Source organism: Mustela putorius, unplaced genomic scaffold (assembly GCF_011764305.1).
Source record: "Mustela putorius furo isolate JIRA1106 unplaced genomic scaffold, ASM1176430v1.1 tig00003850_pilon_pilon_pilon, whole genome shotgun sequence".
NCBI classification, from domain to species: domain Eukaryota; kingdom Metazoa; phylum Chordata; class Mammalia; order Carnivora; family Mustelidae; genus Mustela; species Mustela putorius.
Genome location: NW_025422002.1, coordinates 8,339,677 through 8,361,910, shown reverse-complemented (window position 1 = coordinate 8,361,910; position 22,234 = coordinate 8,339,677). Strand labels below are relative to the sequence as shown.

Sequence of the window (22,234 nt, the reverse complement as noted above, 5' to 3'; positions counted from 1 at the left end):
ACAAAGGGCAGTTCTCACCAGTAGTTTCCTCTGGATAACCTGGGTCTTCCCTGCCCTTAGAGAACCAGCTCCAGCCCCTCTTTCCACTGACTCTTCCAGCCCTCCTTCCGTGTTCTCCTGTTCTTCCTTTTACTGACTGCTTTAGAAATATTTACAGAATGCCTGCTCCTTATCCAAACTTGCTCTCAGTGCAGGGATAGTACGAGGAAGCAAACAGACAGTATAGCTTTTCTCCTAGTCCTTATTGCTGAAAGGGACCAACAAAGATGAAGAAACAGATAAATAAAGCAAGTGAGTGGATTCTCTGGGATGGGGGGATGAGGCGGGCTGTTCCGTTAGATGAGCTCCGAAAAGACCTCTGATGTGATGATGTTTAAGAAACTGGAAATACTGAGGCAGTGGGGTTGTGTGGCTGCATGGGGGTAGTTAGTGCTAGGCAAGAGAATAGGCATTACCTATGCTCAGTATATTTGAGGAAGAGCAGGGAGACCTGGAGGGACATTCGTTCTGCTGCCTGCTATTGGTCCATTTTCTATCACATCTGTCCTAGAGTTATAGACACACTTCAACTCAGCTACCTTGTTGGGAAGGGAGGTTATGGAAGATGATTTGAACTATCTTTTGAGGATTTTAAATTAAAGTATATAAAGCATATACTGTAATGCACATGATATACGTAAGGTATATGACGCATATAAAGGAAATGATATGTTTTAAATGTACATATACATATATAATGTATATAACACATATAGGTAACAATTCCTTTCTAGTGCTGTAGGTTTACCTTTTATCCTTGACATTGTCTTGATCACTGTTAATCTCAATTCTACCCCAAGGGTCCAGAGGCAGAGTAAAGGTCCTTGGCAGTAGCTCTTTCCACTCCTCAGTGGAACTGCTTTTGTTATTTCACCTGCACTCTTGCTCATACATCAGAATCATTGGGAAAGGCCATTACGTGATTTCTTGGTGAAATAAATTGTTTCTCGAACGTGGCCAGAAGTCAGCCTGGCTTACTGTGCACTCTTTTACAGATTGTGTTTGCACATCTGGAAGGAGAAAGCACTGTGCCCTCCATCTGATTTTTAAGACAAGCTCTAAAAACCGTGGTGGTACAGATGCTGGCGAATATAGGTGGCAGGTTAACCAGGGCCAGGCAGTGTTCTAAACCCTTGGCGTGATTTTTTTTCCCCCTCTTAATCCTCCTAAGTCTATGAGATACACCACAGTATTAATCTGTTTTCCAATGGAGAAAATGGAGGATTCAGAATGTGTCTGTAACTTTCCCCCAGGATAGCTAGCAGAAGGAGAGCCAGGTCACACGCTTGGTTGTTTGGCTCTACTACTTGAAAGTGTTTATAATCCAAAACTCATATCTGCTGTAATTAGCTTTTTATCTCATTGACCTGTTGTGTAAATGGTATTTAAGGGATTGGAAAAGGTGGAAGATACTTTAATTTTTCTCAGGATGATACTGAAATAAGATTTCTAGCTTTGTATACAAATTTCCTGGGCCAAGAGAACAGCAAGAGTTTGGTAGATTCTAGACACAGTAGAAAATCAATCACAAGTGGATCCACAATGGGCCATTTAAATCCATTGAAATGGATTTTGGGTCCTTCCCTTGTGCTGAAGATCAGAGTCACCCTCTACAAATTGATACTCTTTTGTGCTCATGACACCCAAGTGAGTGTGAGTTTATCCATGAGGGTGTTTCTTACATATGAGTTTGGGGAACCCCAAATCTTAATCTTGCTGTCAACATGGCCACCATATTTTTTGGACGTATAGATTTGTTGTAGTAATCTTTACTTAGATCCTTGATTAAGTTTCACAGAGATATTTATCTCTTGCCGCCAGATTGTTTATTGAAGCTAATATTCCTTTTTTTCCTCTTCCCTTTGACCGTTTTTTTCATTTCTGCAGTTTTTTATTTTTATTGTTAATTTTTTATTGTTATGTTCAGTTAGGCACACTTTGGTTATTTTTGATGGGTAACTTACTGAGTCAGTGTCTGAAGGCTGTCTGGTCTTTGATTTTAAGGAAACAAAATGCATGAGCTTTGTGATATTCCTTTTTTATGAGAGCATTGAGCCCCTATAGGTTTATCATTTTAATTTCAGATATAACTTCACTTGTGAGCTAAGGCTTGTTTCTTTAACAAGTTTGGTTGTTTTCAGTATTCCCTGACTTAAGATTTTATGAAATAAGCTATAACTAAAAGGGGATAAACAACTAAAAATATTTATTTCAGGAAATAAAAAAGTTAACCAAAGTATTTTATTGGTACATTCTTGGACAATATCACAGAATTGAAAGAGAATGGAAAGGGGGAATTTTTCAGCAAGGGTGTTTTCCACTAAATTGGCACATAAGCAGCAAGATTAACGAAAGTACTTATTACAAACAGTAAAAAACATACATGCTTTTTTTTTAAAGTCCTTATCACACTGGTCAGTCATAGAGGGGCATGAACAAAACCTCAAGACATGAAAAATCTGTATTCTTTTCTTCAAATAGCTTAATCATTATTAAAATTATTGCAAAATATCCATATACCTTAATTAAAATAACAAAAGAGAACACAAATACAAATATTGAACATAAATTATTAACATGTACTGTAAAATACATTACTGGCATGCATTCCAAAGAGCAAGACCTCTATTCAGTTCAGCCAACACCTTCCTTTCATGGGACCTATCCTCATACCAAAGATAGGTGGGGCATACTTTCTCAGCACAGTTTTTGGTCTTTAAATATCTTTTTTGTCTTAAAAAAAAAATAACATGATTTGCAGTGGTGTTATGATCATAATTATACAGTCCTTACATACATGGTTTTAGTTTTCTTTCTTTTCTTTTTTTTTTTTTTTTTTTTTTTTTTGTCTGCCGAGATCTTTTTAACATTTAACTTGTTGCAAAATTTTCCCACATATTCTGCCGTCTGAGAGAATAGGGCTCTATGGAAACAAGGCATTCGAAAACAAACAGTGAACCGAGGTACAACATCAGATGGCAAAGTGCAAAAGTCCTCACAAACTGTACAGAAAATTTCAAAACTTGCAGCCTGGAAGTACATACGTAGAAAGACAGGTCAGCCCCAAAACGTTCACTGTGGCTCTCGGTGGTTCATCCTAAAGAGCCTGGGTGGGACTTGAGTCTCAACACTCCCTGTGGCAGGGAAGTTCCAAAATTGCAGCCGAGTTGGCAGTGCTGATACCAGTGACTTATTAAGCCAAGATAAAGTAAGAATATTTCATAAAGCAGCTGTGTAGGACACTTGGATCCTCTAACATTGGTCTCCTGGCTGGGGATGCTCCTCCAGTGATAGGCAGCGGGCAGGACCAAAAGAGTCCTATGCCAGGTTGGGTGACAAAATAACTGAGGGTCTTCCTCCTCCATGGTTCCATGGAATGAAACAGGTTAGATAACCAGGTTATTATAACTGACATACTTCTTTTTTGCAGCAGGGCCTGGAAAAAAAATATAAGAGTTAGTTGTAGCAATGATCTTATTTGCAAATGTAGAAACAGACTTAGATCTGGGATGACTTGGGTGCAATGTCAAGATGGAACCATGCCCCACTGAGGAACACACATCACTCTGGATTTCCTTGATTCTTTCTAAGGTTTTGTCTACTAACTTCTGCAGTGCCCAGCTATTCTCAAGCCATCTGTGCTCTCTATTCTGCGATGTCTCCAACCTCCCTCTTTAAGGTTTATAATGGTTAGTAAATTAATGAGTGGATGTTGTGCTTTCTAATCAGCTGACCCTAAGCTGAAAGGGCTCACCCACGTTGCAGTATATTTTGTTGTGTGATCTTCTCCCAAACCTTCTCATAATAAATGGCCATTGCTTGGGACAGGTCTGTCCTGGGTCATGGTGACCGATTTCAGTTTAGGTCAGTGCCTTCTTCAGTTACGATTCACACCATCAAATTACTGGTGACCGACTTGCCCAGAGTTATCGTCAGTAAGTTATAAATAAGTTATAAATGGTAATTTATGGAACGACTTCCATCAAAGTTTGAGGCTCACTTAAATCTTACCATGCATACCTTTTTTGTTTGTTTTCTTTAAATAATCAATTACTTTTCTATTTGGTACAGTAATTCTAGAACTCCGCTCTACTCATTCATTCACTCATTCATTCATTCATTCATTCATTCAGCAGATACGCATCAGTTGCCTGCCATATGACAGACATAGGGCTAGGCACTGACGAGCAGATGATGAGCAAGTCAGACCCTTTCCTGTCCTCATGCTGGAAATGACAACAAGATCTTGAAGTATTACACTCTAGCTCTCAACACCAACTAATACAACTACTGTGATGTGACATGTTGTTTATTCATTAAATCTTAGTAGTTTTGCATCAGCTTCTGTTGGACACAAAGTAACTGTTAAGTGGCATTTACTGATGGCTTATTTTATTTATTGTTTTTTATTCTAAGTAGTATTGTTCATTTATTATAAACAAGTAACAAGAATTCTTCCACACCTCCTAAGTAGGGATTCATATGGGAATTCAGGAGACTGGAGAAGCCACAGTAACATACTAAGAGTTTGTAGCTGAACTTTGAGTAGGTAACGCAGCTAGTATATTACAGATACGTAGATACGTGTGTACACCATCCATAAAGACAGATTTTATTTCCTGGATTAAAAATTCAGACTCTCCACCTGGTAAATTCAGATTAGAAGATTCTGACTCTTTTCCTCTATTAAATCACATTGCATTTATTAACTAGAACTAGGTTAAAGAAACACAGAGGTCCTCTGGAAAATCTAGTCATGAGCAGGGTCATGCTGTGTTGTCCTTGATAAATACATGGTGTCAGTAATGCCCCACTGTTAACAGAGCCTTCACTGTCTTCACTGATATGCTTGGTTTGAGTATAAGGAGAAAAACTTTCTAAAAATGTTTTCTTTACTCCAAAGTCTATTTATACTGTCATAGCTAAAAAACTCCAGTAGATAGTTGTTAGAAATAATCACAGCCTGTCTTGTCAAATGGTAATACAATAATTATTCTCAGCAAAAAGGGGGGGGATCAAAAAAAAATCCAGAGGTTTAATGACCTAAATATGTGAGTTTACCACTATCATGTAATTATTGTGTGACTATTATCCATATAAGCATAACTGTCTAGTGAAAAAAGCAAAACATATTTGAAATTCCTTAAACAGGTTACTCGAAAACAATTTCTCCACAAAAGTCTTCACAAAAGAATAAGGAAGTTAGAAAATATTGTCCTTAAATTGTAAAGCTGAGCATTGTTTTGCACTAAACCATCATGAAGATGAGCTTATGTCGTAAAAAATTCAAAATGATAATAATAGTAATGGAAATTCACTGATGCTTGGCATGGATTATCTTCTTGTGTATGTAAGCCTTGAGGTGAATGCTATTATAATCACTGCCTTACACAGGACGGGTTTGAGTCTCAGAGGGACCAGCGTTCCAAAATGGGACTAATGTTTGAATCTACAGGTTGCTCTCCAGACCACAGTAGGAAGACCACGCTGCAGCTGGACTCACCTGACCCAGGTTCTGATTTAGCTCTGTCCACTTACTTGAAGTGTGACTTGACCAGTCCAGTGACATTGAACTTCTCTGAGCCTTTATAGAAATGGTTAGAATAATTGTTACCTTGTTGCCTGTTAATGGGATAAATGTATGAAATATTTCAGTTTCTCATTTGGCAACATAATGGGTAAAGGTATTTCTAAATTACAAAACTCTATACAAATGATTAGCTTCAATTCATGCCATCTTGGCAGAATAGCTGGGGAACTTTGCAGCAAAATGCTAATGGAGTTGTGTAGGTCCTGGAATGGTGATTTATGTGCTTTTCAGAGAAATACCCAATGTATTATAATGTTTATTTTTAAAATGTTCTGGCCTAATGAGTAAATAAGATAAGTACGAGTGGTGTCTGATAATTCTGTTTATTTGAATACCAACGCAGTTTATGGCCTAGAAAAGAAAATTGCTTAGCTCAAAATAGTTGTGCAGTGAAACACTTTCTAAGGAAATGTTACTTTTAGTATTTTTAGATAGTTAGAATTTTTTCTCTTGTAAAGTTACAAGATTTTCTTGTAAAGTTACAAGGAACATTAAGAATATACAGCAGGGTCCCTCTAGAATTTTTAAATAAGAGTTGATGTTCATGATGAGGCAGTATTATGGGTTCTAGCTTTTGGAACAAATACTTCTCTTTTAAAACGTAAGATATTCCATCTTACTCTTGCTGTTTTGCCAAAATCAAAGTGGGCTTGACATTAACTTGAACTACTTGAACTACATTAACTTGAACTACTACAGGTGAAGTACTTGTTTTCTCTTTAATTTCTCATGAGTCTTTTTGTTTCACGGAGGCTTCATTTCTCACTGTGTTCCCTGGAACACTTAAAACCCAAACTATAGAAGTAAAGAAAAAAATATTAATAAATGGAGAAGAAAAAGAGTCTTATGGATACTATAAGAAACACTGAATTATGGGAAACATAAGTAAATAAATATATAATTTTGAATAAGTAAGATTAAATAAACCTCTGTTCTCTACCCATATTTTATTTCTTTATTTTTTACATAATAAGGAACTTGTGTAGTTCACTGACAATGTTCCATATATTTCTGTGAGATCTTGTTAAAAATTCAAATGCATATAAAATATATATATATATATACACATCAGTGTATGTATGAGGTGATTCAAATAGCCACAGAAAGTGTAGACAATAGTTTATCACAGCCTTGAAAATAACACATTGATATATTTCCATCTTTATTTCAAGTGCCCCTCCATCCACCCACCGTCCAGCCTTCCCTACTTCCCCACCCCCACTGCAAGTGCTTCCTTCCTTCTCCTATCCCAGCCTGTTACCCTGATGTGGGCATCTTTTCCAGCGAGGGTCAATGCTGCTACAGCGTGTGTAGCTGCCCGTAAAATTCAGGGAGTTTTGCTTTGTGTTTTTTCAATTGTACAAAAATGGTATTATTGTGCATATCCATTTACAGCCTGTTTTTCATATAACATTGTGGTTTTAATACTTATTTATGTTGATTTGGTAATCATAATTACTATATAGTTTCCTGTATCAGCATAACAAAAGTTTCTAGTTCTTTTTTAAAATTGATGGGCCGGGACACCTGGGTGGCTCCGTGGGTTAAAGCCTCTGCTTTCAGCTCGGGTCATGACCCCAGGGTCTTGGGATCAGCCCCACATCTGGCTCTCTGCTTGGCAGGGAGCCTGCTTCCTCCTCTCTCTCTGCCTGCCTCTCTGCCTGCTTGTGGTCTCTATCTGTCAAATAAATAAATAAAATCTTTAAAAAAAAAAAAATTGATGGGCCCTGCTTACTTCATAATTGTTTTCAATCACAAACAATGCTGGAATAAATGCAATTTGAAAATTAATATCATTTATAAAGGTAAATGATAAAAAACTATAAACTAGAAGAAATTATTTGCAGTATAATAAAGTGACAAAGGATTGTCAAACAAAATTTTTTAATGTATACAAACTAAGAAATCAGAGATCTAGTTTTTTGAAAAAATGAATCAAATGATCTCAAAAAGTAATTTGTAGATTAAGAAAACACTCAAAAAATGCTCAGCTTCAACAATTGGAAAATGCAAATTAAAACAATAAAGGGTCAGCATTTCATGCCTAGCTGCTGCAAAATAAAAAATGTATTGGCACTGATACGTGTACTAGTGAGGGTGTAAAGTGTGGATTCTTAGACCACTCTGGTAAGAGTGGAAGTTGGTATAAATGCCATGTAAGAACCATTTGGAAAGACCTAGAAAAGCAGAGGATACACATAGCATTCATTGACTGGGCAATTTTGTTTCTACATATATGCCTGACACACATTTTCTTGTGTACACATGGACATGTGTGGGACTTCTCAAGACTATTAACATAATGTTGTGCTTTATGATTCTCTAAGAGGGAATTCTCCTATAGTGGCTGGGCATAAAGTACAAATGAGCAAAGTGGGTCAATGTGAGATACTAAGGAACAGCATGAACCCTGATCCATTGAAAAACACTTGCCCCATGTGACAGCATAATCATCTGTAGGATGCTTACCTTAATTTAGTCAGATATTTTGTTTTTTAAAGAGGTTGTTAAGTAAAGTTTCATTTTTTATTCACTTTAAATCTCTTTCAGAATTTATTTTTCATTTATTGAGCACATATTAGGTATTGAACTCTCTTCCAGGCATTATAAATGCCTATTTTTTTTTTGTACCAGGTTCAAAATCATATTAAAACCTTGAGCAAGTCAAAGGAAAGAGGCCAGGTGGTTATTTCTTAAATGTTAGTCCTGCTTATTACTTCCATCCTTTGAAAGCTTATCAAACTTGGAAACACTGGTTTATTGCCTGATAAAACTTGGCTCAAACAGACTTTTCTATGAACCTATTCTAAGTGGTATCTGTGCCTCCCCTGTCCCCTGCCATTGCTTTGTCAACCATAATTTGCAGTTGTTGCTTGTTAAAAATACTTTTTTTGTTTTTACATTTTATTTATTTGTCTCAGAAAGAGAGAGAGAGAGAGAATGAGCAGGTGGAGCAACAGGCAGAGGGAGAATCAGGTCTTCACTGAGCAGGGAACCCGATGTGGGACTTGACCTCAGGATCATGACCTGGGCTGAAGGCAGGTGACTGAGCCACCCAGGTGTCCCTAAAAATACCTGAAATGGATGAAATTTTTCATATATAGTTTACAGTTACTAAAACAAAAGGAAATATTTTAAGCTTTATTTCTGTGCTCACTAGCTTGTTTCCTGCTTGTTTGTTTCATTAGTAAATGTCCTTAGCCCATTACTTAAGGGCAAGTAAGTATATGTTACATTCAATTGCTAATTTCCACTTAGAATTTCAAAAGAGCTAGTAAAATTCCTATACTATGGTTTTACCTACACTTTTTTTTTTTTTAATGGATTGTCATCTAAAAGTAGCACATTACTCAGCCAAAAAGTTGGAAAACCCAAGAATGGAGAATATGATTACCAAAAAATGAGGCATTCACAATTGTGCAAGTTGAACACTGATCTAAGAAAATCTAAGACTTTTCTACAACTTCTCTGTCTCACCTCTAGCTCTACTGCGGCAACTTGTCAGGAGGATGTTGTAGTATTTGTCTTTATGTTAGTTAGCTGGACTTCTTGACACGAAGAACTTGGCAGGGGTGAAAATACAATAGCTAAATATGTCAGGATTCCATATCACCAGTAATTCTAATCTAGTCACCAAAGATCCAGAATCTGAATTTCTGTCTATATATCCAACCATTCATCTAATAAAATATTATTTAGCACCTGGTAAATACCAGTCACTTTAATACATGCTAATCTTGCAAAATAGGCTTGGAAGCTTGCAAGCTGTTTGTTCGATTCTCTTTCATTGTAAATTTGGATTCTTTAACAACATTTAGAGAAGACTGCGCCATCATCAAGGGCTTGGTATTTCCTTTGTTGTTTTTCCTCTGTAACGTGATCAGCATAAGGCAGGAGATCATAGGTTAGAATCCCACTGGGAGGGGCCCCCAAAGCAAACTGGTACCTTCCCCAACATTGAATGAGAGAAGCCGTTTAATGGGTAACTGGACCAGTCTACCATATTAGCAGACAATATTAATCCGGTTCAAGAAAACAGAGAAGCAACATTCTAGAAATCCTTAGAAAAAGTGTGCAAAGTGCTTGCTCCATTTTCATCAGAAACAAAGATATGAGTCAGGTATAGTCCCTTTTGTTAAGGAATTTGTTTTATAGTTGGGGAAATGATTATAGGGCCTGGAATAAGTGTTTAAAGATATTTGATGAGGGCTAACTAACCCTTGTCTTGAATGCGGTTGTCTTGTACTAAGTCTGGGAAGGCTTCTCTGTGAAATGGGCACTTCATCTGGGAGTGCCCATGGGAAAATATAAGAAGGATGCTGGTGGTTTAAAAGTATACCATGTCCATATCAACGTACAAGGAGAGGGGTGTCAGTTCTGGAACTGAAGGTTGATAAGAGGGTCCAGATAATTATTTCAGTAAATATGCATGCTGCCATACCAAATTCAAGACACTGAAGATAGTGATGAACAAGGCACACTCCCTATGGTTATTTAGATTCCTAATGGAGTCTCTTGATAAAGGCCTTGAATGCCAAGTTAGGGCAATGGTGACTGAGAGGTTGTGGGGAAGCCATCAGTGGTTCTGAAACTGAATCTTCAACTTGAAGTACCTCCCTACAATGTTTGCTAGCTTCTCCTAAACTTGTTAGCTCCTACTGCTTGTTCTCTTTGTAGTTTCTCAAAGTCACTTGATTCAGGGAGCCTTTCCCAACCTCTTCCAGACTAGTTAGGTGTCCCTGCTCTACTGTCTCATGGCTTTTCTATTTTTCCTTTGCCATGCTTAGCACAGCGAGGGTGTGTCTCAGACCTTAGCCAGTGCAGGTGTAAGAATGGAAAAAACCCCTGTTTTCCCTGGTGCTAGTAAGTGTGTGATACCAAATAAGTCTTGGTACTGAAGAATCACTGCAGAGAGGCTTCTGCTCTCTGAAGTCATTGTCAGATCTAGGAGCCTTTTAGGAGAGAAGGAGAGTTCTGATGGCCTCACCTCACCTCCCACTCCCACCACAGAACACGTGGGAACTTTGTTGATTTTGTCAAGCTTCCCCCTCTCACCCACCCCCACTCAATGCCCCACTCGTTGCTATCCTGTACAAAGCTATTGCTCCTTAGATTTCATTTGTAACTTCTAAATCATGGTATTCTGTCTTCCCCTTTTAGCAGCCACAAAGGCCCAAAACAGCCTAGCTAAAATTGAGAAATCAATTTTCAATTCTGCCATGAAAATGGTCAATAAACATCCTAGTGTTTCTTTAAGAAATTTAATTTGTTTTTTAAGATGTAAAGCATCAAGCAGAGGTATACGTGGTTCTTGGAAGATGTTTTGGAAGCAAATAGACTAGGTCTCTGTTAGGAAACATCTTTAAGCTTGGCCAAGTTAAAATCTGGGTAGCTTAATTGAGGTTGTATATGTTTTGTCCTAGAAACAAAAAGGATGCACTCAATTACTGCATCATAGATTCCTCCTTTTTCTAGTTATACACTTTGCCTGGGCATTGAAAAAGCTTTTGAGTATTTTGCAATTTCAGTCTGTTACAGATATGAGCATTCTGGAGCATATTATGGATGCAGTGGTGCCTCCAAGACTGAAGCTGTGCATGAAAGCCTGTCTTAAGGATAATGTTACAAATAAGGCAGTAGTGACAAAATAGTAGCAGAGGAGTACTTAGTGTTTCTGGATGAAAAGCTCTAGCTAAAATCCAGGTCTTGCTATTTTGGGGGTAGGACATTCACAGTCCATTCATTCATTTCTATTTTCTTTATTCTACCATTACTAAGAGCTTATGGTGTGCCAATGGTAGTTTAGTTAAAAACCAGTGGCTCAGAGATAGGGGATAATACTCTCTATCTTTGAACGACTCCTGCTTCAGTGCAATTCAGCTCAGATTTATTGACCACCTACTATGTGACAAACATATGGCAGGGAAATTTAGCCACGTTACAGAGCTGCACAAACTCTGATGGTGCTTCCACCCTAGTGGAGAGAGACAGATAATTTTTTTAAAAAGGTAAATGCAGCCAATTCTTGTTACTTGCTGTTATATTCTATAAAGTTGCCATAAACATTGAATTATGGAATAGTGAACCATTGCTCCTAGGAGAAATACAAGGTTAGGTTCCTCTGAGACTCTGACCACAAAATTTTATCAACCAATCAAGACATAACATTGACTTACGTTTGCTTCTGTTTGAAGATGCGTTATTTAATATATATTATTGGTCAGTATCATTGAACTCATGGCCAAGAGAATTATAACTCATTCCTGAACAAAGTTAAATAATACATGCATCCTGAACTAAAAAATACTAGATAGCACTTTAGTTTGGGGGCTATTTTAAACCACAAAATCACTGACAAAAACAGAACAATGCAAAACTTAGGCATTAAGCAAACTACAAATTCACCCTTAGAGCTAAAACAAAACAGAGCATCACCTTGTCCAGCCTTAGCTGAGACTGTGTGCATTGAATGACTCAAATATTTCCTTGCTCTGAATATGTCTGCAAATGACTCTAAAAGTACAAGTAATCACTTCGGAATTACACACCAATTTCAGCAAGTAAGGGAGTTTGGAAATAGAGAACCTGTGAATAATGAGGTTCATCTCTATGCTGATGTCAGGCAATCACAAACACTGTGAAAAAAATGTTGACTAAGGGGTTAGAGGTTAAGCTGAGGTTGCTGTCCTAGAAAAGGTGAGAAGATGTCCTTGGAGAAGATGACATTTGATCAGTGACTTGAAGGAGATGAGGGAAAAACTACGAAAATTCTTGGATCATAGGGTCAATAGAAGGTGCAAAGACCTGAGGTTGGCATCTGAAAAGCCAGAATGGCTGTAATAAAGAGAGTGAGCAGAAATGGTGGTCTGCATGAAGAATTCCAGCTTGGCAGAAGGTGCCATCATAAACTCAAGGAAGGTCTCAAAGTGCAAGGAGTATCCTGAGCAGTTAATTGTGGACATTTCTCTGCCAGGGAACCCAGAAGTTAAGGGTACAGGTATTGAAGAACATTCCATGTGGAGGACCTGCCACTGGCAAAGGCATGTTTTGTGAAAAGGCTGACTGTTTGGAGATAATGGCAAAATGTGTGGAGCATTTAAAGAGGACAAGGTTCATGGAGAGAAGAAAGAATGCTGGAGAAGATGACTAGGGAAGTTAATCTCCAATTGGCAAGGGCATTTTATGTTACATGTAGTGTTTTGGCTATGAAGATGAACTGTGAGAAGTTCAATATTTGAAAGAAGTAGAGAATGTTCCGATAGTTACCTGAAGGATAAGTTGGGGAGAAGAAGTGGATAGTAAGTGCATGCAGGGAGACCAGCTAGGAGTTGATGGAGTGATTAGGATTGTGTTTGTGATAAGTGGAATTCCAAAACAATATTACAGTGGGGGTTCTAGATGAGGAAGCATCTCATAGTTCCAGCAGTGCCCTTGCTAACATCTTGTTCTCGTAGGCATGAAAACATGGGAAAGAGCCTTTAAGGCCATTATCATGGGGAAGTGCCTTGAGGCCAGAGCTAGGTTGTTTATTTGACTGATGGATTGATGAATTGATATTTAATTTAAGTGGGGGTGTATGTGACATTGGAGACAAGTGTTGTTAAGTTCAGTTAGGTTGACTTTGGGGCACAAAGAGAAGAAACCAGAGAAAACCTGGCCACAGCAGAGGAAAGAGATGAAGACTTAACATTTCCTTCCTTTTTTTGGAGTCCAACTCATTTTAAGCTGGTAGGCAAAAGACAGAGCCTGAGAACTGAATCTCTGTTCAGGAGGAAGGATGCAGTATTTCAGAGAGGCTGTATGTTTTGGCATACTGGCTTTGGAAGATGGAAGGATTGGAATCTGCTACAGATAACAGAAATCAGCTAAAACTTCAGTTTAAAACAAATATAAAGCAAATGTCTACTAAATGTTGAACACTGGCTGCTGGGGATACAGAGGGAATAAGACATATCCCTGTTCTCAAAGAGGTCTCAGTCTAATAGACCAGATTCCCCTGTGGCTAAATTAGGTATGGACTGTAAAGCTTGAGTATGTAACAGTGAAATGGCACACATAGGCTTCCACGATGTATAAAACTCATCAGCTCATATTCAGACCTGAGCCTATTATGTCAGTTTCAACATTAGAACTTTGTAATGATGGAGTGTTCCTTCCTTATTATTAATTTGGCATACTAATTTGGCATATTAATTTTCTCATTTATTTAACAGTAGTAAATTTTTATGAGCAAAGACATTAGCATTAAACAACAGTAAATTTCAAGGTTTTTTTGTTGTTTTTTCAAGAGAAATAACAAACTTTTAAAAAAGTAAAATAGTAAATCGTATGAATTAATACTAGGAAAATGAGCATTTAAACAAAAAAGTATTAAGAATATTGATAGAAAATAATAAGGACCAAGCTATATGCAGAAAGATGTTCAGGAAGAGGTAAAATAATATTTGCGGTTTTGAAGAATCTAAATCTCAAACTAGATAGGCATTAAATAAATTCTAAAGCATTCTTTAATGGGACATTTAAATCTATCAAAGGTAGTGATTATATATTTTTTTTATTTTTTCAGAGTTATGATGGAGAAACTTGGGAAAGTTTATGCCATAGCATTAATAATGTTTAGCACAAAGAATAGGTTATAGAATTGTGAGAGCTCTGTAATTATAGCAGTGTACTGGGAAGTCTGAAAGAAATGGATCAAATTATTAAAAGTTAAAAGAAAGCTGGTGAACTTTTTAAATATGTCGGCATCATAATGGACAGAAATAAGACGTGGGACTGTTTCAGATTAGAGGAGTCTAGAGAGACAAAAACACTAAATGCAGTGCCTGATCCTTGACTGGACCATGAGTTAAAAATAAACAGAACCCCAAAAGTATTAGCTGTATTGGGGAAAATGGGAACATTTGAATTTTGACTTTATAGTAAGTAATAATAACACTGCTTACAAGAGGGAACAGAGAAGAGACTTCGTATTCAGATCAAAGATGGAGGGAACAGATGCCTGACCACACCATGCATGAGTAATGATAGTGGCTTCTTTTGGAGGTGCTAGAAGAGTATACTGGAAATTGATTATGGCCCCGAGTTAATATAGCAAACTGGCTTACCACTCTGGGCTCTCATGACCAATCCAAGCAACATAGTCTGTGCCCAACCATAGCAGGTGTCTCATGGTTCCATACTTTCCAACCTCATTGTTCTCTCTAGAAACATTTCTTTTCTCTTCTTTTGTCTTACACATTGCCAATCTGTTACTTTGAATGGGATGGATTGATAATGACCCTTCAGTATGCAGATTAGTTCAAAGAGCTTAAGATGATTTACAATCCTGAGATATACCTTTCAAATTCCTGATTTTAAATTGATGGTTTACAGTCTTTGCTAAAACATTTTCTCTTTGCCATACTAATGCTTAATGGACCCGTCCACACTGCCTGTTCCTCTTTGTATTCAAGATTAGACCAATTATGATGTAAATTAAGGCATTTGGACAGGAGTCTGGAATTCTCATCTCTAGAAAACAGCAAGGTCTTGAGGAAATGAGCACTTAGCTGGGTTCAAGGCATTGGGTTTGGAGAAACTAGGTGGAGGAAACGGAAAGGTGCCTTCTATCAGGAAAGACTGAGAGACTCTGAAGACTAGAGATCAGAAACTGAATGCTAAATGATGTTAGAGAATTACTGTGACCTTGGTTAGATAATTATACGATGGTGAGGTTGGAGAATGTCTGCATTTTATGATGAGCTAAATTTTTTAGAGTAAAGATTTATGGTATCTGTAGTTTAAAATGGTTCAAGGCAAAAAATTACATAGGTACAGATGGAGCAAGTAGGGGAAAATATTAGTTGTTCAGCCTTGGTGGTGGCTTATACTACTTTCCCTACAGTTCTCTGAATGTTTGAGTTTTATGATTAAATAGTTTGAGACCTGTCATCTCCAAAGAAAATGTATGCTTCACAACTTGTCTGAGAGCTAGCCCTACCTTTGTCTCATACCATTTGTCCCTAGGAAGCAGTGCTCTCAAGACAGTTTTGTATCTAATAGAAGAGATGAAAACAAATGGCAGTTGTTTTTATGGCTGGGTGTAGAACCCTGATGATCTAATTCAAGAGCAATCATCAAAAGAGCCACACGAGTGCAAAGTAGAGCAGTGGAAAAGATGGACAGATGGACATACAAGGATAGCCACCACTCAGTTTTATGACCTTGGGCAAGTAACTTTATCTCTCTGGACCTGTTCCTATCTGAAAAATGGACGTAACCATAGTGTCAGTGGTGTTAAGAGGATAAAAGGTGTTAATACATGCGAGACACTTAGAACAGGATTTAGTATAATTTTAATATAGTTTGGCGGTGATCTGGCTTTTCTCTGGATGTGTTTGGAGAATGTCACACACATAACACTGACTCAATTTTTCTTGTGTGTGCTGCCTTTCTCTTAGAGAAAGGGGTCCTTCCACAGCAGAAGGTCAGGCTCCCTGTAAAATGAAATCAAATTAGTTGTTTGGTGTTTGGATGCCCATAGGGTGCCAACAACTTTCCTTGAGGAGGTTTAAGGTGTTGTCAGAACACCTAGTGCATTTCTCTGTTCATTGACAAAGGAATCTGCCAAGTCACTGTCAACATGTTTCCATTTCTCTTCAGCTATATTGCCATCATTAGCCACTGCTTCATCTTTGCAAAAGTGTATCACTGAGCCCTTGTACTTTGAGAGATTGTGTTAGTCAACGAGAGCCAAAGAGGGAAGCAGGACTTTGGCAGGTTCTATTATGACAAAAATGACAGTTTTTTTAACTGTATGGACACACTTGTACACATAATCAATGGCTGTTGCTACTCCTACATACAGTCTATGACATCTTTGTGCAATATTAGAACTGGTACTTATTGATTCCAGGAACCTTTCCTGCAGTGCCATTATGTTATTGGCAAAATCAGTTACTAGAGCCTGTAAATGCACATGTACTTATGTACTGCTTTTATCTATTTTGACTTAGTAATTGGATATCAACTGAGAAGCACATACCAAAATCATTTAGATGAGCTGAAGTGACTTATCCTCTATTTATTTAGTCCTTAGCTTTGTGGTCAAGGTTTGAGTGGTGTCTGCACTGACAAAGCAAATTGAAGACTGGGGTAACTACCAAATCCATTCTGTCAAAAAGACTGAGCCTGAAGCTATCTATGCATGTCTATGATACATGAATGTATAAGTACACTGGGTCCATATGACCCAGGTTGCTTAGCAAACACTTAGCAGTGACCACTCAAATTTCCATGTTTTCCAGGGAGCATTTATATACCCCATACCCGGGACAACCTGTTACATCCCAAGTGCAGTCATACAACTTGATCGCAAACAGTGTAGGGTAGATCCTTAACCTCAGCAAACATTGCTGAGATGACGAAACACTATTTTATTTTTTTTTTTAAATTCTTAATAGTTCTTCTTTCCCTGAAGTTAAGAAACATATGGATGTACAAATGCTTGTACTTTGACAGTAGTGTTAGAACTTAAAATGTTCTAGGAACTCTGCTGTGTATTTGGTATTTATAAACCCTTTTAATACTTTCAGCCAACCCTGCAAGACAGATACCAATATTATCCCTACGTTACGAAAGGACATCTGAGGATTAGACAGATTAACAGATACATCCAATGTCACATCCCTACCTTCTTCCAAGTATGGGTTTTGATAAAGCAAGAAAGGAGTAAGAGAGGTGGAGCTAATGTCAAGGGGGCACAGATTATCTCTTATTCAACAAACAATTTCCAGGTGTCTACTATGTACCAGGCGGGGAGGCATAGTCAGCTTCAATAAGTCAGGACAACATCTCTGTCGCTCACTCTGTTTTATATATGGCATCTGTCCTGCCTTGGTGTCTTCCCCAGAATTCCATTCTCTAATCCCCACGGATGTCTAGCTTGTTGCAGGAGGCACTGAATCCTGTGACGTGCTTAGGAAGTCTCAGTGACTAGAGTGGCAGCTTGGATGCTTAGGTTCCAGGAGGCGGAGAATCACCCTTACAGACAGTGAAATACCCTGACAACAAATCTGGCACGTGATAGCCCTTTGTTCATAATCACCTTCCTTCTCCCCAGAGGAACCAGCGCAGGATAGATACTTTAAGAAAGAAACACAGCATTTGTAGGAACTTGGAGGATAGACCTGAAATGGACAATGTGATCCTAATCCACTCTGTAAATTTGGAGATAAGTCTATGGCTGGAAGCAAAGACAAAACAAAACAAAATGAAATAAAACAAAAGTTGACAAATGTCCAGACTTTGCCTTCCCCAAAAGAAAAGAAAGGTAGTATCACCCAAGTCAATGATAGGAGCAGAGAATCTGTGGTTAAGGAGAGGTCTCTAGTGTCACATTTCAGGGATTTAAATCCCAGTTTTGCTCTATAATCTGTATCTTGTAATATACCCCTAAGCACCAACTTCCTTGCCTTTCAGTTGTTGGCAAAATCAGGATGGTGATACTAGGGACAGTGCAGGACATCAAAGAAATTACAATCCTCACTTTCCCCCCTTAACCCCACCCCTCGCACCATTCACCTCCGTCTCTTTCACTGTCCTACCAGCATAATTATCATCACTGAAAACTAGTCATCTGAACAAGACAGCGGAATTTAGAAGAATGGTTACATCTAAACTTAGCTGGTTACCTGTTTCACAGGATGAACACATCTCATAGGCTGTGATTTAAGCACAAAACGGATATGAGACTTGGAATTGCCAGTTGTGCTATTATGTACTAGAGAGTGGTCAGTTCTGAACTCCAGCTTCAGTGCAATCTGTTAGGCTCTTGGGGAAGAGCATTCCTGGTCTATGTAGTGTGTAAGGAGATTATACTTTTGCAAAGAAAATAGAGGTACATAGTTAAAAGGTAGATTTTGGTATCACTTCAGAAAATAAGAGTGGTCTCTAGATAAGAGAGCTTGTCTAAACAAATACTTTAAATTTAATTTAGTCAATGGAGCTTGGCTAAAGAAACAATTTTGGTTAAAGGAATATTTAAATATTTTAAATAAATTTAACTTAATTAAAAAAATTCTTAATATCAGGGCCATCTTAAAAATATGGGTTATTGTGTTGCTACAGAGAATAGCACTCTTTTGTTTTGACGAATACTTCCAAATAATTACTGTTCTCTAAGATAGTTACAGTCCCCAGGGTTACGTCACCTCAAACTGCCATAACACGGACACCATTCCATCTCACAACTACCTGCCTCACTGGGAGGGGTAGAGCAGTCAGTAAAGACTTACCAAGTCCCTAACCTGAGCCATCTTCCATTCCAGATTCTAGGGCTGGTACAGGTGTACAAATATATGAGGTATAACCCTAACCCTCAAAGAACTTTCAACTTGGCAGAAAATTTATGCGAATCATGCACACAGCAAGGTTGCCAACATTAGCAAAATTGCCACCAAAGACTGCTGCTCCAAAGCAGTCATTGCCATCTGTCAGTTTTCCACGACCTTCTCCTCAGGAAATTATTTTCTGGAACAAATGTCAATGACATCCTCCCAAATAGGAAGCCCAGACTGCTGGCTTGGCCAGTGGTCCTTGCTCAGGTATCCTCTCTAGGTCTTCTGTGTGAGTAGATGCCTGACTTTTTTCATTTCCATTTCATTTCCAGTCCTACTCCTGGGATGCTTTCAGTAACCTGCTTCAATTCCCAGTTCCCTGGTGTCTAAGTTAATCTTTCTCTCTCTCTTTGTTGGCTACCTTTCATTATGCCATTTTCTCAGGTCTGAGCTTTTCTGGAGGCTTGAGATAATTGTCCTCTACTCCTTTTAGTGCTGCCTTGTTCCAAGGCCTTCTTTTTGGTTACCTTCCACCCCCATATGATGTTATGAAGTTTCTTCTGTCTATTGTAAGAATAATGTACAGAGGAGGGAGTAGAGAATGAGCATGTCTCAAGTGCTGCTAGAAACTGCAAAGTGAGGGAACAATTTGAAATGCTGATTAAAGAGAATTTGCTTAATAATGGTAATAGTTGACATTTACAGCATGCTTCTGATACCAGGAAATGGCACCAAGCATTATAGACAGATCATTTTCACCAGTGATCTGTGAAGATGCTTTCATTCTCCCCATTTTGCAGATGGGAGAAGAGAGGCACAGAGAGCTTAAATCTAACTTCCAAGACCAGGTCACCCAACCTGAGAACTTGTGTCTGACCCATGGTGAGTCTCTTCTTTATACAGAAAACTTTGGTCTTGCTCATCTGCTTCATCTTAGAAAATGGAATTATTGCACATCAGGAGAGTGGAGAAAGGGAATGAGGAGGAGGGTGTGATAACATGTAGGTCCATTCTGCTGACGTGCTCTAGCATACTGGGGTGCCACACTGAGGACGAATAAAAGGTAGCAGTGGACTGTGAAAAGCTGAGAGCAGATTTCCATCCATAGTAAGCATCCTGGGTAGAATTTGCTGTCGTGTATACTCTTCTTTTTCTTCTTGCCTCTGAAAAAGCTCATATCTGGAAAGAGAATCTCTTTTCTGTCTAGCACTGAAGCCCCTTCCCTCCTGTTGCTGATGGACCATTACACCTGTTGAGCTACAGGCTGCTAACAGATGTCCAGGAACAAAGATGTATCAGTTTTTGGGAAGGACAAAAATATGATTTATCTTGGGCACTTGTACTTGAATCGAGGTTTGCATTTAACCCACTGTAATTTCTGCATTTGGGCAATATATCCATTGCTCCCTAAAGATCAAAACAGGTGATTGATTGAAGCATATATTGTGAGAAAATCCTGTGGCTGAATGCCTGACTCTTCTTGGTCTCTGAGGGAGAAAAAATGCACCAGTAGTTTTCAGATCTTCCATAACTGCTAATATAATTTTCAAGTCAACATGATTTCACCTTTTCAAAACTACAGTCAAGCAAGAGAGCTGTGCTGTGCCTTTGTCTACTGGCAAAGAAATTAGTTTGATTTTGATTTTTTTTTTAAGATCAAAGTTTTAGAGTATTTTCTATCCAATTTTTTTGGGTGATTTAAAAAAAAAAAAAACCTCAAACTGACCCATCTTTAAATCATCCATTTTTACATGTGGTAAAAGAAATAAGGTTACCTAATCACTGCTTTGAAGAAGAATGGAAAAAAATAATCCATTTTTCGGAAATTAAGACAATCCCAGGAAGATATCCCGCATTCTAGACTTCCACACCTGCAAGTCTTTTTACAGTTAATGCCAATAGTCAGAAAAATGAACCGCAGGCCATTTCAGAACTCCCACATGACAAGAGAAGATGAAATAATGCTCAGCGTGCTTCACCAAGTAAACAGAGTGCTATAGTTTTGAAAATAAAAATTTCAACTGTAAAGATGAAACAAAGACATGTTGTCTGGTAACCCCAAGTCAACCAGAAAATTCAATAAACCTCAAGGACCAGATTTCCCTGCTCACTACTTAATTAGTGTTACTGGAATCAGTTTGAGTGAATCTACTTACTTTTCAACCAGCTGTTTAGATATCCTCTAAATACATCGCAAATATCAATTTTTGTAGCAGAGCCAACCATAAAAATAAAATAAACCAGCAGCATCATTCAATCCACAGGATTAGAATGTCCATATGAACTATATTATGTATCCAAGTTGGACTGGGGCCATTAATGTCATTCCATTTCTGCATCCTCTGTGGTATTCTGTGAGCAAATTCTGGCAATCTCTGTTCTTTCCATGCCATATATTTCCTTTTTTAGAAAAGCCTACAGATGTTTCTACTTCTTAATATATGCCCTAGGCTTTGAGATGTTGACATGTAAAGTACTGAGCATTGGTATCATTTTTGCTGGAAATGGAATTGGATAATGGTCAATTTACAGACCCTAATCTTGAAAACTATTATTTTCTCTGTAGGCAAAAGAAATGAAAATGAGGGCAATAAATGTATCCTGGCCCTTGGGTAGTGATGCAATGAGTGTGGGGAATTGCTGGCTAAAGGAGCAGTCATTTTATAATGTATCCTAAGAAGGAGACAGCTTGTGTGCCAGGAGCAGGATGCAAATGTACATGGAAATGTCCATTTCCTGTGTCTCGGAACTAGGAAAACACCCTCTAGTGTGTTAGAAAGCTCTATATTGGCCAAAGCTCCAGACCCTTGAACGGGTTTTCTCAGATGCTCTTGCACAGAGGGCATGTGATGGGCTCCTTGGAAGGGAGGAGCCTAGTGGTGCAAGAAGATATATCAGGGATCAGAGGGGAGGGAGGCCACTATGAAGAAGTACTAGGGAAGGGCTGCTGAGTTCCTGTGTTCTGTTTTGCAAGAGTAGCAGAAATGAGCAGAGGAGGACAGGAGACAGTCACACACAATGTCGTGGGAGATGAACAAGGAATAAAAGAGAAACAAATGATTTTTTAAAAGGAGGAAGGCTGAATTTGTGACCTTTAAGTTCTATCTTACTTCTCTGTGTATATGTAGAATCTGGATGAGTAGATTATGAGTGAGTCTCTGGAGCCAGGCTGTGGGAGTCTGAATCCGTGTTCTGCCGCTGACTGTGTGACCTTGGGCAGGCTGATTAAATTTTCTGTGCTTCAGTTTACTTATCTCTTCAATAATGAAGATAGAACCTACTCACT

The 22,234-nt window shown here is 38.3% G+C and overlaps 1 protein-coding gene across 1 annotated transcript in view; it reads right to left on the bottom strand.

Annotated features, from left to right (window-relative positions):
- Positions 1–2,227: 2,227 nt before the first annotated feature.
- GRM7 (glutamate metabotropic receptor 7) overlaps positions 2,228–22,234 on the bottom strand; it is a 911,662-nt gene continuing 891,655 nt past the window's right edge. The window contains exon 10 of the mRNA XM_004738422.3: positions 2,228–3,475. Within this exon, the coding sequence (XP_004738479.1) occupies positions 3,426–3,475 (50 nt within the window). The 3' untranslated portion in view covers positions 2,228–3,425. The remainder of the gene's footprint in view (positions 3,476–22,234) is intronic.